We start from the raw sequence: 13,941 nt of genomic DNA, 5'->3' as shown, positions 1-13,941 counted from the left end.
ACCCTGCCTGCCCAAAATTTGCTCTTAAAATGTACAACGCTTGGGCTGGGGTTGTGGCTCAGTGGTAGAGTGCTTGCTTAGCATGTGTGAGGCACTGGGTTTGATTCTCAGGCCCACATCTAAATAAAATGAAGGTCCACTGACAACTAAAAGAAATTATTTAAAAACATGTACAGGGCTGGGGATGTGGCTCAAAGCGGTAGCGCGCTCGCCTGGCATGCGTGCGGCCCGGAACCGATCCTCCAGCACCACATACAATCAAAGATGTGTCCGCCAATAACTAATAAATAAATAAATATTAAAAAAAAACGTGTACAATTCTTTGGATTTAATTACCCCCAAAAGAAACCAGAATATTTCCATGGGCTTTGTGATCCTTGAGGTAACTTCAGTTTTATTTATTTATTTATTTATTTTAAAGAGAAAGTGAGAGAGGGGGACAGAGAGAATTTTAACATTCATTTATTTTTTTCTTAGTTCTCGGCGGACACAACATCTTTGTTGGTATGTGGTGCTGCTGAGGATCGAACCCGGGCCGCACGCATGCTAGGCGAGCGCACTACCACTTGAGCCACATCCCAGCCCCTTCAGTTTTTAAAAAATTGTTTAGATATTGATGGACCTTTATTTTATTCATTTATTTATATGTGGTTCTGAGAATCAAATTCATTACCTCACATGCTAGACAAGTACTTTACCACTGGGCTACAATCCCAGCCCCTCAGTTTTATTTTTAAAAAGTCCATATTTTAATATCATATTTGATACAATAAATTAGACAATATGAACATGATTGAAAAATAAGTGAAATAGACTTAACTCAATCTTTCATGAATTCAGATTTAATCTTGTAAAGTTTCATCATTTTCTGCAACAATAAGTGCTCTGGGTTCACCAAGTACCTTCTTACCCCAGCAAGGAATAGGCCAACTCTAAAAGGAGACCTTTTTTTTTTTTTTCATAACTTTAGGAAGTGGATTAAGCAGGTCTTAGTCTCATCTCACACAGGGTTTTAGTGGAGAAGAAAATGAGATGCTCAGCACATGGTCCTCGTATTTTTTTTTTCTCCTTCTATAGCCATAAAAATTAAACTATCAGGACTCAAAAGCCACATTCCAGTCTAGGGTTGTAGCTCAATGGTGGAGCGCTTGCCTCACATGCATGAGGCCCTAGGTTCTATCCTCAGCACCACATAAAGATAAATAAAAATGAAGATGTTGTGTTCATCTACAACTAAATATTAAAAAAATAGATCCTCTCAAGATTCTTTACTGAGTGCCTACTATATAATATGATAGATGTTGCAATATACAAGAATAAGTAAAAATAAAATCTTGACTATTTTTACATTACTGCAATAAAAATGTCAAGTAAGCTTGGAGAGGTATTAAAAGCCACTTCTCTTCACGATTACCAAGAGGATATATCATTTGGCCACCAGGAGACGGAGGGAAGTATACAGCTTGTTTATTTATTTAGGTACTGGGGATTGAACCAAGGGGCATTAACCACTGAGATAATCCCCAATCTCACTAAATTGCTGAGGTTGGCCTTGAACTTGTGATTCTCCTACCTTCCTTGTCTGAGCTACTGGGATTACAGGTATGCACTAGCATGCCTAGCTAGCTTGATTTTTTTTGTCTGTGATACCCAGAGTCTTGTGCATGCTAGACAAGTGCTCTACCACTGAGCTATATCTCTAGCCTATTTTGCAATTTTTTTATTTTTTATTTTATTTATTTATTTTTAGTTGGAGCTGTTTAAGTTGCCCAGGCTGTTCTGAAACATACTATTATGTTGGGATTGCAGGCATTGTGCCACCAGGCCTGACCACAGCTTGAATTTGCAGGCCATCTAGATCAGCAGTGTTCCTCAGCCCTGAGGTTGCTGGGGAAGCACACAAGCAAGTTATGGTACCAATGTGCCAATGCCACTCTTGTGTGCTACTTATGGGGAGCTTCTAATTTTGGTCTTGTAGTAGGTTGAGAAAAGTGCCATAAGAGAAACAGGAGAAAATTGGAAATTGTGGTAGTTGACACAATTGTCAAGGAAAGCTGGAAGTGCAGTTTAGTGTGCCAAAACTGAAAATGAGGAATTAACCTCAAAGGATGGGCAAACAACTTTCCAGATATAGAGAACATTAAAATGTTCTGAGCCACCCCCCCCCCGCCCCCCGCAAAAAAAAAAAAAAAAAGGTTGTCCAAAGTCTAATTGGAGAGAGTTTGGTGAGTGTTTTAAAGTTGGAGGGGTAGAAGGAGGTCAAATCTTGAAGGTCTTTTTGGTTATTCTAAGTATAATGGAAAGCCAAGGACGTGTTTTAAGCAGAGTTATTGCATGTTCTGCACTACATTACACACACAGCCCACAGATCATTACATGGAAAATAGATTATCATTATATATTGACAGGTTCATATGCAAATACTAGACAAAAAAATGATGGAGGAATTGTGTCCCCTTCTGTGAGTTATAAATTGTTGGTGTTGAACCCTTAGAAAGCACCCTTAGAAAACTAGACATGGCCTTTTCATGTCATTAATGTTCTCTGTTCTCTCAAGAGAAATCCAAACTTTATTTCAGCACGTGGTCCTAAAGCTACAGAGGTCAATATGTCATAAAGTGACTGCAAGTAAATGCTTGGATAAGGGTGTGACGAGTGCACCATCAAAAAATATGTTTCTCAAACTTCGGGATGGTAATTCCCAAGTCCAACTTTAAATTCCTTTCATCCCAGGGGCCCAGATTCGTTCAGCATGTCCTCTCATCTCAGAAAACAGTAAATTAGGCTGGTTCAGGCCATGAGCTCCGCGGCCGAGGCAATTCCCCAGCTGGCTGCCCATCTTCAATAGTCTGGCTGCCATCAGCTGTAGCTCAGTTACCTGGTAATAGTTGGGAGACGTTTCCCACGCCGAGGACGCCCACCCCTTGCCGATGCGCCTGCGCTTGGGCCGGCCGGGGGCGGGGCTTGCGTGCTGACGTTAAGGGCCGCGCCAGGCGGCCAACTGTAACGGTTGCTGGGCTTCGCACCTCAACAGTCGTTGGTGTATTTTTCTGGGGTCACGTTTTACTTTCTTAAAGGTGGCGCGTTGTGCTTTGGGGGTCGTATGTACTGAATTGAGCCAAGAAGAGCGTTTGTGAGCGTCTGATGCTGAGTGAAAATAGTGGCTGGGAACGAGGAGGGTTTAGAAATCGTGTTGGTGCCCCGTTCCCTACCACTGATTATTTATTGAGTGTTCCTTGCTTTACCCCACACTCTTTGACCAGGATTTTTTTTTCTTGGGTTTCTTTCCACCTCTGTGTCTTCCATTCTGCGTACTCAAAAGGTAGTTCCTTAGATATCGTAACTGTGAAAGGGGTGGATTTAGGGAGTTTGATTCCACGAAATTGCATTCTCTCTGTTAGGTTCTCGAAATGTCAACTGTCAAGGAGCAGCTTATTGAAAATCTAGTTGCAGAAGATGCAGTCTCCCAAAGGAAGATCACCATTATTGGATCTGGTTCTGTAGGCATGGCTTGTGCTATTTGTATCTTACTGAAGGTAAGTCATAAGCCCATCCTGCTGCTGAAAATCAAGTAAGCACTTTTAGGAGTTGTACGCGTTGCGTTCAGTTTTCAGGACTGTGGCCTTGACAACAAATATGTATCCTTTCATATCTGATTTTGACACAATTTAAAAAACATTTACTTTGAGCTAAATGTGTGTCAGGCATTGCTAGACTATTTAAATTTACTTATAGGATTATTATGTTATTTAACAATTTCTGTAGAAATGATTCAGTATCTTGCATTCCTTGAAGATAAGTCAGTGAAAAATCATATATTCAAAGGGCTTATATTTCAAATCTTTTGCTTTTGCTTTGTCTTTTCTGTTCAGAGCATCTTTTCAAGATGTGTATATCATCTTTGGATAAATATTCAAATCCTTTGTCCATTTAGAAAACTCAGGGCTTTTTGTGTGTGTGTGTGTGTGTGTGTGTGTGTGTGTGTGTGTGTGTGTGTAACTCAACCCAGGGGTACTTAATCTCTGAGCCAAATCCCCAGCCTTTTCTTTATTTTATTTTGAGACAGGGTATCACTAAGTTGCTTAGGGCCTTGCTAAATTGCTGAGACTGGCTTTGAACTCAGGATCCTTTTGCCTCAGCCTCATGAGCAGCCAGTATTACAGGCCTGTGCTGAGGCAGCTGGCAGGAATTTTTTTTTTTTTTTGATTGTTGGATTGTTGGAGTTCTTTCTTTCAGATATTAACCACTTATCAGATAGATGATTTGCAAATACTTTCATTCCATGAGTTCCTTTTCCACTCTGTTGCCCGTGTCCTTTGATGCACAGACATTGTCAAATTTAATGTCTAATTTATTTTTACTTTTGTTGCTTATGTTTTTGTTGTATCCAAAAAAAAACATTGCAAAATTAAATGTCAGGAAGCTTTTCTTCCATGTTTTCTTCTAAGAGTTTTATAGTTTTAGATGTTATGTTTATATTTTTGATCCATTTTGAATTAACTTTGTATTTGGTATAAGGTTAAGGTCCATGTTTGTTCATTGACATGTTAATATCCAGTTCTTTAAATATCTTTTGTTGAAAAGACAATTCCTTCCCCTTTATCTTGGCATCCTTGTTAAAAATTTAAGTCTCATTATGTTCTTCTAGCCTATATTATATCTGTATTTATGCTGTACCACACTATTTTATATTAAGTTTTGAATTCAGGTAGTATGACACCTCCCACTTTGTTCTTTTTCAAGATTACTTTGACTTTTTGGGTCCTTTTAGATTCAAAGTGAATTTGGGATGAGTTTTTCTATTTCTGAAAAATAACGTCTTTGGAATTTTGATAGACTAGCACTGAATCTGTAGATTGCTTTGGGTAATATTGACATCTTAATATTTTAATAATATTTATGGATTTTAATAATATTTATGGATTGTCTTCCAATCCATAAACATGAGATATCTTTCTGTTTATTTACGTCTTCCTTAATTTTTTTCAGCAACATTTTGTAGTTTTTCTTTTCTTTCTCCTTCTCCTTATTCTTCTTCAACCCAGGGATGCTTTACCTTTGAGCCATATCTTCAGCCCCTTTTAAAAATTTGAGCCAGGGTTTTACAAAATTTTTGGGCCTCACTAATTGCTGAGGCTGACTTTGAACTTGCAATCCTCTTGCTTCACCTCTCAATTTGTTGGGATTATAGGCATGTGCCACTGCACCTGGCTGTAATTTTTAAGTGTGGAATCTTTTACCTCCTTAAGTGTTTTTTAAATGTACTGCTTAACCTTTATAACAACTTTTAGAGGTAGGTACTGTTACTTTTTCTATTTATAAATAAGGATATTAAAGCACAGATGTTAAGTAACTTAGAAATATTGAAACAACTAGTAGGTAGAAGAGCTAGGATTGAAATCATGGCAGTTTGAACACAGACCCTGTGTTCTTAAGTTCTTTACAATTTTTAGACAACTTTTGGAAACTTGCAAGGGGAGATTACAAGAAGAAGCAAAGTCAATTTAATTCCAGAATCCTAGAAAGGCTCAGGAATTGTAAGTACCAGTCACCTCATAAGGTGGAGGTGAGGGATGGGACTAAAAACATGAGGACTGGTTGAAAGTTTACATGAGGAGAAGGAAAACCAACAGATTCTCTTCCCTAGCTTAATCAACTAGACACCCACCTCTCTCATCCTAGCAGGCAAGAGAAAGGAGGTTATTATTTAGAGAAATTGAATGATGTGGGCTGGGGATGTGGCTCAAGTGGTAGCGCGCTTGCCTGGCATGTGTGCGGCCTGGGTTCGATCCTCAGCACCACATACAAAGATGTTGTGTCTGCCAAATACTAAAAAATAAATATTAAAATATTCTCTCTCTCTCTCTCTCTCTCTCTCTCTCTCTCTCTCTCTCTCTCTCTCTCTCTCTCCCCCCTCTCCCTCTCCCTCTCCCTCCCTCCCTCCCTCCCTCCCTCCCTCCCTCTCTCTCTCTCTTAAAAAAATTAAAAAAAAAATTGAATGATACTCTGCACTGAAGACATCAAGGACAGTAAAGCGTTATTGATAATGGGTGTATAGGATTAAGTGAAAGTTTATATGTTGAATAATGAGGTGAAAAGATTTTGCTCCCAAGAAATTACTAGAAAGCTGACTGTCAGGGAATAGAATATAGAAAAGAGATGAAATTAGAGGTTTAATCAGTAGGTTCAAAAGGTGATTAATTGATGTTTCAGTATGAAACAAGAAAGATAGGTTAATTATTAAGGAGATTAAAAAAAGTTTAAGTAAATTATTTAAGTAGATAAAAAATTCTAAAACTGAAGGATATGGATTTATAGATACAAAGAATTCACTGAGTTCTATCATTATTATGGATCCAAAAAAGCCTACTCCAATACATATTATGAAATTTCAGAACTCCAACTGTGGGAGAATAGCAATTTTTGGAGCTCCCCCCCCCCGCCTTTTTAACAAGAATTCACTATACTGTGGCAGATAGTAAAATGGAACAGAATATTTAAGACCTTTTCTTCAGATTATATTGATGTATTGTGTGTGGAAAATAATGAAGGATATTAAAATGCACATATTCATATGCATTAAAACATGCATTAAAATATTCTGGGCTGGGGTTGTGACTCAGAGGTAAAGCACTTGCCTAGCATGCCTGAGGCCCTGCGTTCAATCCCTGGCACCACATAAAAGTAAACAAATAAAGGTATTGTGTCCATCTATAACTAAAAAAATATTTTAAAAAAATATATTCATTTTGATATGAAGGGACAAGGACTGTAATGAGTATCATGACATCTGCATATGTCATTGAGAAGTGGACTTTAAAGCATTTTTAAGGTCATGTAGGAGTTGGGGATGTGGCTCAGTGGTAGAACACTTGCCTGGCATGGGTGAGGCCCTGAGTTTGATCCCCAGCCCACCAGGGGTAAAAAAAAAAGACCTATAAAGTTTTTAGAAATGACTAGCAGTACATCCTATTTTGTGTCCTATTTAAAGTAATCACAGTAGTTTTCCTTAAACTGGTTTGAATCCTCTGGTTCTCCTGTTCTTTTTATCTTACCGTGGTTACTCTGGTACTTCCTGGAGAAAAGATTCTGAGACTATCATAATTGTTTTTTCTCCCATCATGCTAAGCAAGTGTTCTACCACTGAGCTACATTCCCAGCCCTTTTGAAAACTTTACGTTGAGGGACTAGAGTTGTGACTTAGCGGTAGGGTGCTTGCCTAGCATGCACAAGGCCCTGGGTTCAATCCTCAGCACCACATAAAAATAAATAAATAAATAAAATAAAGGTATTGTGTCCAACTACAACTAAAAAACAAACAAACAAACTTTACGTTGAGACAGGGTCTTACTAATTGACCCAGGCCAGCCTTGAATTTGAAATCCTCCAGCCTTAGCCTCCCAAGTAACTGGGACTACAGGTGTGTGCCACTGCACATAATAACTATTCTTATAAATTCTGCCAGGCTAAGCAAGCCCAGGCTCTTTCTTTGAAATTCTTTTTGAGAAATATACTCACAAACATGTAGTTCACGTCCCCCGACCCCCAGGGCTGGGAATCAAACCCAGGGTCTCATACATGCTAGAAAAGCACTTTACCACTGAGCTATACACCCATACCTGTAGCTAACAAAAAATAAGCCAACAATGTTTAAGGATTATTTGAGCATTGTGTTTAACAGTCAAGACAAATGGAGCTATAGGAGAATTGTCTGGAAACCTGTTCAAGTTTTAAAGGAAAATTGTCCTAATTATTAAATTATTGTCACTTAGTTCCCAAACTTTCTATATTTTGCTTTGTGACATTGGCAGTGAGCCTCTGCATATTTTCCTCCTTTTGCAGTTTGCATCTGCCAATAAGGGGTACTGCACAGAAATTGAAAGAGAGGAGGGGAGAAGTAACCTCCTTGTTTGTTTGTTGTTCTGGTCACTGATATTCCAACTAGTGTCCTTTGCCCAAGTATTAGAAGTTGGTTCTAGTCTCGATTCTTTTGGAAGTCCCAGCATTGGCCTCATCTTTCTTCCTCGGTGGGATCGTCAGCAGTCAGGTGTTTTCTCCCACGGGGTCTAAGCATGGCTCCATGAAGCACCTCCTTTGCTTTGTTTCTCTGTTTCCTCAGCTTTAGGGATGGTAGGTTCTAACTCATTTGCTATTTCTGGGTTACTGCATATGTTCCCTTTTTACTCTTTCAGCCCTGCAGTATTTGTCTAACCAATTCCTTATTTAAATTCCCTCTGTTAAAATAAAGTGTTTTCCTGACCAGATACAGAGAGACACAAGCTGATGTAAAGATGAATCTATAGATATGATTTGGTTTTCTTAGCATATGTAATCCTTTTGGATGAAACTTCTTATTCTCCTCCCATTCCTGATATATGACACATCATTTAGTAAATTTATTTTTTTTACTTTTATTTATTTATTTTCTTGGTACCAGGGATTGAACCCAGGGCATTTACCCACTGAGCCATGTCTCCAGCCCTTTTTGTATTTTATTTAGAGAGAGAGTCTCACTGAGTTACTTAGTGCCTTGCTTTTGCTGAGACTGGCTTTGAAGTCAGCATCCTCCTGCCTCAGCCTTCCCAGCTACTGGGATTACAGATGTGTGCTACCACACCAGGCACCCCAGCCCTTTTTATATTTTATTTTGAGACAAGGTCTCACTGAGTTGCTTAAGGTCTTACTAAATTGCTGAGGCTGGCTTTCAACTCATGATCTTCCTGCCTCAGCCTCCTAAGCCTCTGGGATTGCAGGCATGTGCCACCAAGTCTGGCTGCCATTTTCTTTTAGGGGCTTAAGTTTCCTCAAATTTGTATCTGAGGCAGGTTCTGGAACCAATCACCTTGGATACTGAGGGTCAGACAACTCTATACAATTTTTCAGAAAGGTCACATGGTGCCTGATCTCAACAGAACAAACAGAACAATAAACAGTAGGTAGTAGGTAGGGACTTTGAACCTCTTCCCTTACTGTTCATTATTGGACTCTGTTCACCAGAATCTAAGGGAATGCATTTGTTCTATATAGTTCTGTGTTCTGGTCATATGACAAAAAACCCAGTTGAAATTAGAATAAGCATAAAGAGACTATAAATTGTGTATCTAACTGAAAAAATCTTAAGAGCAGAACCTTAACTTCAGGTATTACTGGATCCTAGAATTCAGACATATCCAAGACACAGTCTCTGCATATGTTGGTTTAGATGTCCTCTGTTAATTCTTAGGCCACGTTGTGCTATTTATTTGTAAAGATGGCTGTTCAGTTTGTTCTTTGAGCCTGATTCCAAAGAAAAGTGAGACTCAGTCTCCCATGTTCCATGTTCAAACCTCATAGACATTGTTTCATTATGTCTGGGCCATAAGCTCATTTATAAACAAGTTGCTGTGGCCAAAAAGAGAAAATTAAACAATTGGCTGGGCATGGCTTTATTTTGGAGGTCCAACATCAATTATACTGCACTTAACCACCTGATGAGTTCCCATTAAAAAGAAATTCTACTACCAGAGAAAGGGATACTGGCCAGGTGTGGTGGCACATGCCTATAATCTAAGAAGAATGGGGCAGAAGGATTGCAAGTTTGATATCAGCCTTGGTAAACAAGTGAGATTCTATCTCAAAAGGGCTGGGAATGTAGCTCAGTGGTAGAGTTCCTCTGGATTTTAGGACAAAAAAGAAAAAGAAAAAAAAAAGAAAGGAAGGAAGAAGAGAAACAGGGAAAGAGAAAATAAAAAGTTATACTGGGGAAAGTATTAGATGTTCACCATAAGTGGCTTCCTGTTTGGCCATAAGGAGGCATACCAAAAGTTGATCTTCAGTCAACTCAAGAATTAGGCTTAAAGTTAAATATAATAAAACCATTTGAAAGAATTGTATACCTTTTATTGGGTTTACGTTGATACCTGAAGGGGTAAAAATAAAACCATCCTAAACAATTCTAACAATTAGGTGAAGGCAAAACAATTTTTCCTACTGGTCACTCTAAGAGCACATTCAGCAACTACTTTTATGTCATTTTTCCAATTAAAAATATGAGACTCCTTTGGTTATAAAGTAGCCATATGAATTATTTTCATTCTCTTAGAACTTAAGTAGGAACATATTATTCAGAACTTTCTTGTATTTTAGGATTTGGCTGATGAACTTGCCCTTGTTGATGTTGCAGAGGACAAATTGAAGGGAGAAACGATGGATCTTCAGCATGGCAGTCTTTTCTTTAGTACTTCAAAGATTGTCTCTGGAAAAGGTTAATTTTAGTTTTATAAAGTTATTTTCAAAGCTTTAAAAAAGTAATGAAGTTTTACTAAATTGATGTTAATAAATATAAAATTAAAAACAACACTGTCATTAGAACATAATTTGTAAGTTTTTTAAAAACAATTATAATTGGAGTAAATTTGGAAAATATTTAAAGTATAAAGAATATTTGAATCTTCTGTTAATGGTTTTATTTACTTATTTCCCTTTCTATGCAATTGTTTTTTACTTAACCAACTATAATATACTTTTTAAACTTGTCATTTTGTCTCACATATTTTGTCAAAATAATGCAGTCTTGAGCAGTTTTTGCAATATTATTGATATGTTTCTTCATATTTCCACCTGGTTGTCTTTTCTTTTTTTCTTGAGTAGGCTGAAGCCCAAAATAAACTGATGGGTTTTTTTCTTTCCAAAATTTTTATTGGTGCATTGTAGTACATAATGATGGGAATTGTTACATATTCTCACCTGTTTCTTTCTGTGTTTATAGAGGACCAAATATGAAGGTATAGCATCAGCCCATAGAATATAGAAAGTGGAGAACTTGGCCCCATTACCCTTAACATCATGTGTTGACCAACTAAAAAACCTCAGAGTATTGGGGAAAAATTATTTTATTATATATCAGAGTGAATAGTACACTCCTTGGTAATGTGATTTAATAGATTACTCTCTACTAGCAATTTAAAATGTTAGAAACAACCCATCATAATCATTTTATTATATTGACCTAAAATATATACATTTATTTAGAAGTTCATTTGCTAATTTTCTAATTGTAGGATAAGGCCTTTCAGTATGTCTCAGTTGATTAAAGTTTTGCAGTGTCTTTCTCACACATGTCCCCCACCCCAGGGCACTTCACCATAGAACCATGTCCCCAGCCCTTTTATATAAATTTTTTTAAATTTTGAGACAAGAGTCTCAGTAAGTTGCTTTAGGGCTTCCCTAAGTTGCTGAGGCTGGCCTTGAACTTGTGATCATCTTGCCTCAGCCTTCTGAATCACTGGGATTACAGGCATGCCCCACCAGGTCCAGTTGTGGTGTCTTTCTTAGAGCCCACCAATAATGATCATTTTGATTTCTTTTGAAGTACTAAAAGAAATTTAAAGATACTCTTAAAGCAATCAAGTTATAAAACTCTACAAAACTTTTATGATTTTTCTACATTTTAATATTTTATACCTGAAAGGATAGTTTTTGAGCAATGTGCTTTTAATATGTCTCTCCAGAGCATTCAATTTAATTTTCATAGAAATACTTTTAGGTTTAATTTATCATCAAACAGTTGACATGAAAAATGAAATTAAGAATAATGTAACAAAGCTAGGTGTGGTGGCACACATCTGTAATCCCAGCGGCTCCAGAGGCTGAGTCAGGAGAATTGTAAATTCAAGCCAGTCTCAGCAGCAGCAAAGTGCTTAGCAACTCAGTGAGAGCCTATCTCTAAATAAAATAAAAAATAGGGCTGGGAATGTGGAATAATGGTTGAGTGCTCCTGAGTTAATCCCCAATATCAAACAAAAAAACTTTTGCGTAATTATGAGAGAAAAATTTATTAATCCTTAAAGAAATACCAGGTTACTTAACAAAGTGACATGTTTACAGAACAGGCACAGAGAGTTAAGCAGAGCACTCTAGCTAGTTTTCACCCTGATAGCATTAGCCAAACCTAGTAAACACCAATTTTGATTTTCACTGTCTCAGGATAGAGGAGGTCAGAGGAGTTGAATAGGAGATTACCCCAAAAGTCTGGGACCCTGATGGACTTCACCATGGATATGTAAATTTTTTTTTTCTTCCTTCCTTCCTTTTTTTTTGGTACTGGGATTGAACCCAGGGAAACTTTGCCACTGAGCTATACCCCCAGTTCTTTTTGTTTTTATTTTGAGACAGCATCTCACTAAATTGCTGATATTGGCCTCAAATGTGTGATTCTCCTATCTCAGCCTCCTGATTAGCTGGAATAATAGGTATGCATTGCCACACCCAATCAGTAACTTTTTATGTAAAGAGCCAGACAGTAAATAGTTTAGGCTTTGTCAGCTATATGGTCCATGTCTCAACTATTCAGCTCTGCTGTTGTAAAGCAAAAATGATCATAGATAATAAATAAGCAAGTGGCTATTGCTATGTTCTTTTTTTAAAATAATGGTGTTTTTTAAAAATTATTTTATTTTTTTAGAGAGAGAATTTTTAATATTAATTTTTTAGATTTTGGCAGATACAACATCTTTGTTTGTATGTGGTGCTGAGGATCCAACCCGGGCTGCACGTATGCCAGGCAGGCGCACTACCGCTTGAGCCACATCCCCAGCCCTGCTATGTTCATTTTTTAAAAAAATATTTTTTTAGTTTTAGATTGGACACATTATTAATTATTTTTATATAGTGCTGAGAATCAAACCCAGTGCCTCACACATGCCAGGCAAATGCTGTACCACTGAACTACAACCTAAGCCCCTATTGCTATGTTCTAATGAAAATGTATGTACAAAACAAGTGATGGGCCAGATATGACTGGCTGGTAGCCATCATCATTTACTAATTCCTGAACTGTGTGTATCCTTAATGTAAGGATGACTTAGAAAGAATTTACTTCTCCCTACTTATGGGAACCATGGAAGTGAAGTTGTTTCTTAGACACTTTAATAGAAGATGATGACTGTTACTAATTTGGATCAGCAAGTCAGTTCTTCCACAAATAAAGTTCTAGGAAAAATGAATATCTCACAGTAGGAATAATTAAATCTACAAGAAAATGCATGAAGAAGAACCATTAGGGATGACAAGAACAGTTACTGTAGATATCCAGATTATCAAACATAAATTATAAAATATGATTATTTAAAGAAATAAAGGACCAACTTGAAGATAGCATGATACAGGAAAGTATAAAAACAGATTTAAGGGGCTAGGGTTGTAGTTCAGTGTTAGTGTTTGCCTCATGTGTATGAGGCACTGGGTTTGATCCTCAGCACCACATATAAATAAATAAAGGTATTGTGTCCATCTACAACTTTAAAAAATAAAAAACAGATTTTAAAAATAACCAAATGTAACTTCTAAGTGAGAAATATAATGAAATTAAAAATTAGATACATTTGAAGAGAGAAATAGTAAATACAAAACAGTTACTCAGAAGTCAGTAAGAACTAGATGATATGACAGATTAAGAATCATAGAGGATAGTTGGACTGGGTATGTAATTTAGTTGGTAGAGTGATCGACTAGCATGCTTGAAGCCCTGGGTTCAGTTCCCAGCAAACACACACACACACCACACACAAACACACACAGAAACCATGGAGGATAGAATGACAAACTGTAATATATGTTTAGTTAGAAAAGTGAATGAAACAGAGGAAAAATTTGAAAATATCCCTAGTGGGCTGGGTTGTGGCTTAGTGATGGAGTGCTTGCCTACCATGTGTGTGATACACTGGGTTCAATTCTCAGCATCACATATAAACAAACAAAGGTCCATCAACAACTAAAATAATATATTAAAAAAAAAGAAATCCCTAGGTGGACACATTGTTAAGGAATTAGACAATACTAAAGGAAAAGAAAGGATTGTAAAAATTTTCAGAGAAACTAGGCACAGTGTGGTACTTCTGTAGTCCTAGTTAGTCACTCGGGAGGCTGAAGCAGGAGGATCACTTGAGCCTAGGAGTTCCAGAG

The 13,941-nt window shown here is 37.4% G+C and overlaps 2 protein-coding genes across 12 annotated transcripts in view; one reads left to right on the top strand and one right to left on the bottom strand.

Moving 5' to 3' along the window:
• LOC120889616 (tumor susceptibility gene 101 protein) overlaps positions 1–13,941 on the bottom strand; it is a 120,233-nt gene that overhangs the window by 9,629 nt on the left and 96,663 nt on the right. For 2 of the 7 annotated variants that reach the window (XM_078046371.1, XM_078046370.1), the window contains one exon: positions 10,128–10,234. The exons of the other annotated variants lie outside the window; for them this stretch is intronic. Coding sequence is in view for 1 of the 2 variants with exons in the window: in XM_078046370.1 (XP_077902496.1) it covers positions 10,194–10,234 (41 nt within the window). In the remaining variant the exon portion in view is untranslated. Of the gene's footprint in view, positions 1–10,127; positions 10,235–13,941 lie in introns of those variants that run through there. 7 annotated transcript variants of the gene reach the window in all.
• LOC101970352 (L-lactate dehydrogenase C chain) overlaps positions 2,934–13,941 on the top strand; it is a 31,851-nt gene continuing 20,843 nt past the window's right edge. The window contains exons 1-3 of one of the 5 annotated variants that reach the window (XM_078046376.1): positions 2,934–3,077; positions 3,402–3,536; positions 10,126–10,243. In XM_078046376.1, coding sequence (XP_077902502.1) covers positions 3,411–3,536; positions 10,126–10,243 — 244 coding nt within the window. In that variant the 5' untranslated portion in view covers positions 2,934–3,077; positions 3,402–3,410. Of the gene's footprint in view, positions 3,323–3,401; positions 3,537–10,125; positions 10,244–13,941 lie in introns of all 5 variants that reach the window. The other 4 variants (XM_078046379.1, XM_078046377.1, XM_078046375.1 and 1 more) reach the window with 4 other exon arrangements.

Source organism: Ictidomys tridecemlineatus, chromosome 4 (assembly GCF_052094955.1).
Source record: "Ictidomys tridecemlineatus isolate mIctTri1 chromosome 4, mIctTri1.hap1, whole genome shotgun sequence".
NCBI lineage: Eukaryota > Metazoa > Chordata > Mammalia > Rodentia > Sciuridae > Ictidomys > Ictidomys tridecemlineatus.
The sequence above is the reverse complement of the archived record's forward strand: the minus strand, read 5'-3'. Positions and strand labels throughout refer to the sequence as shown.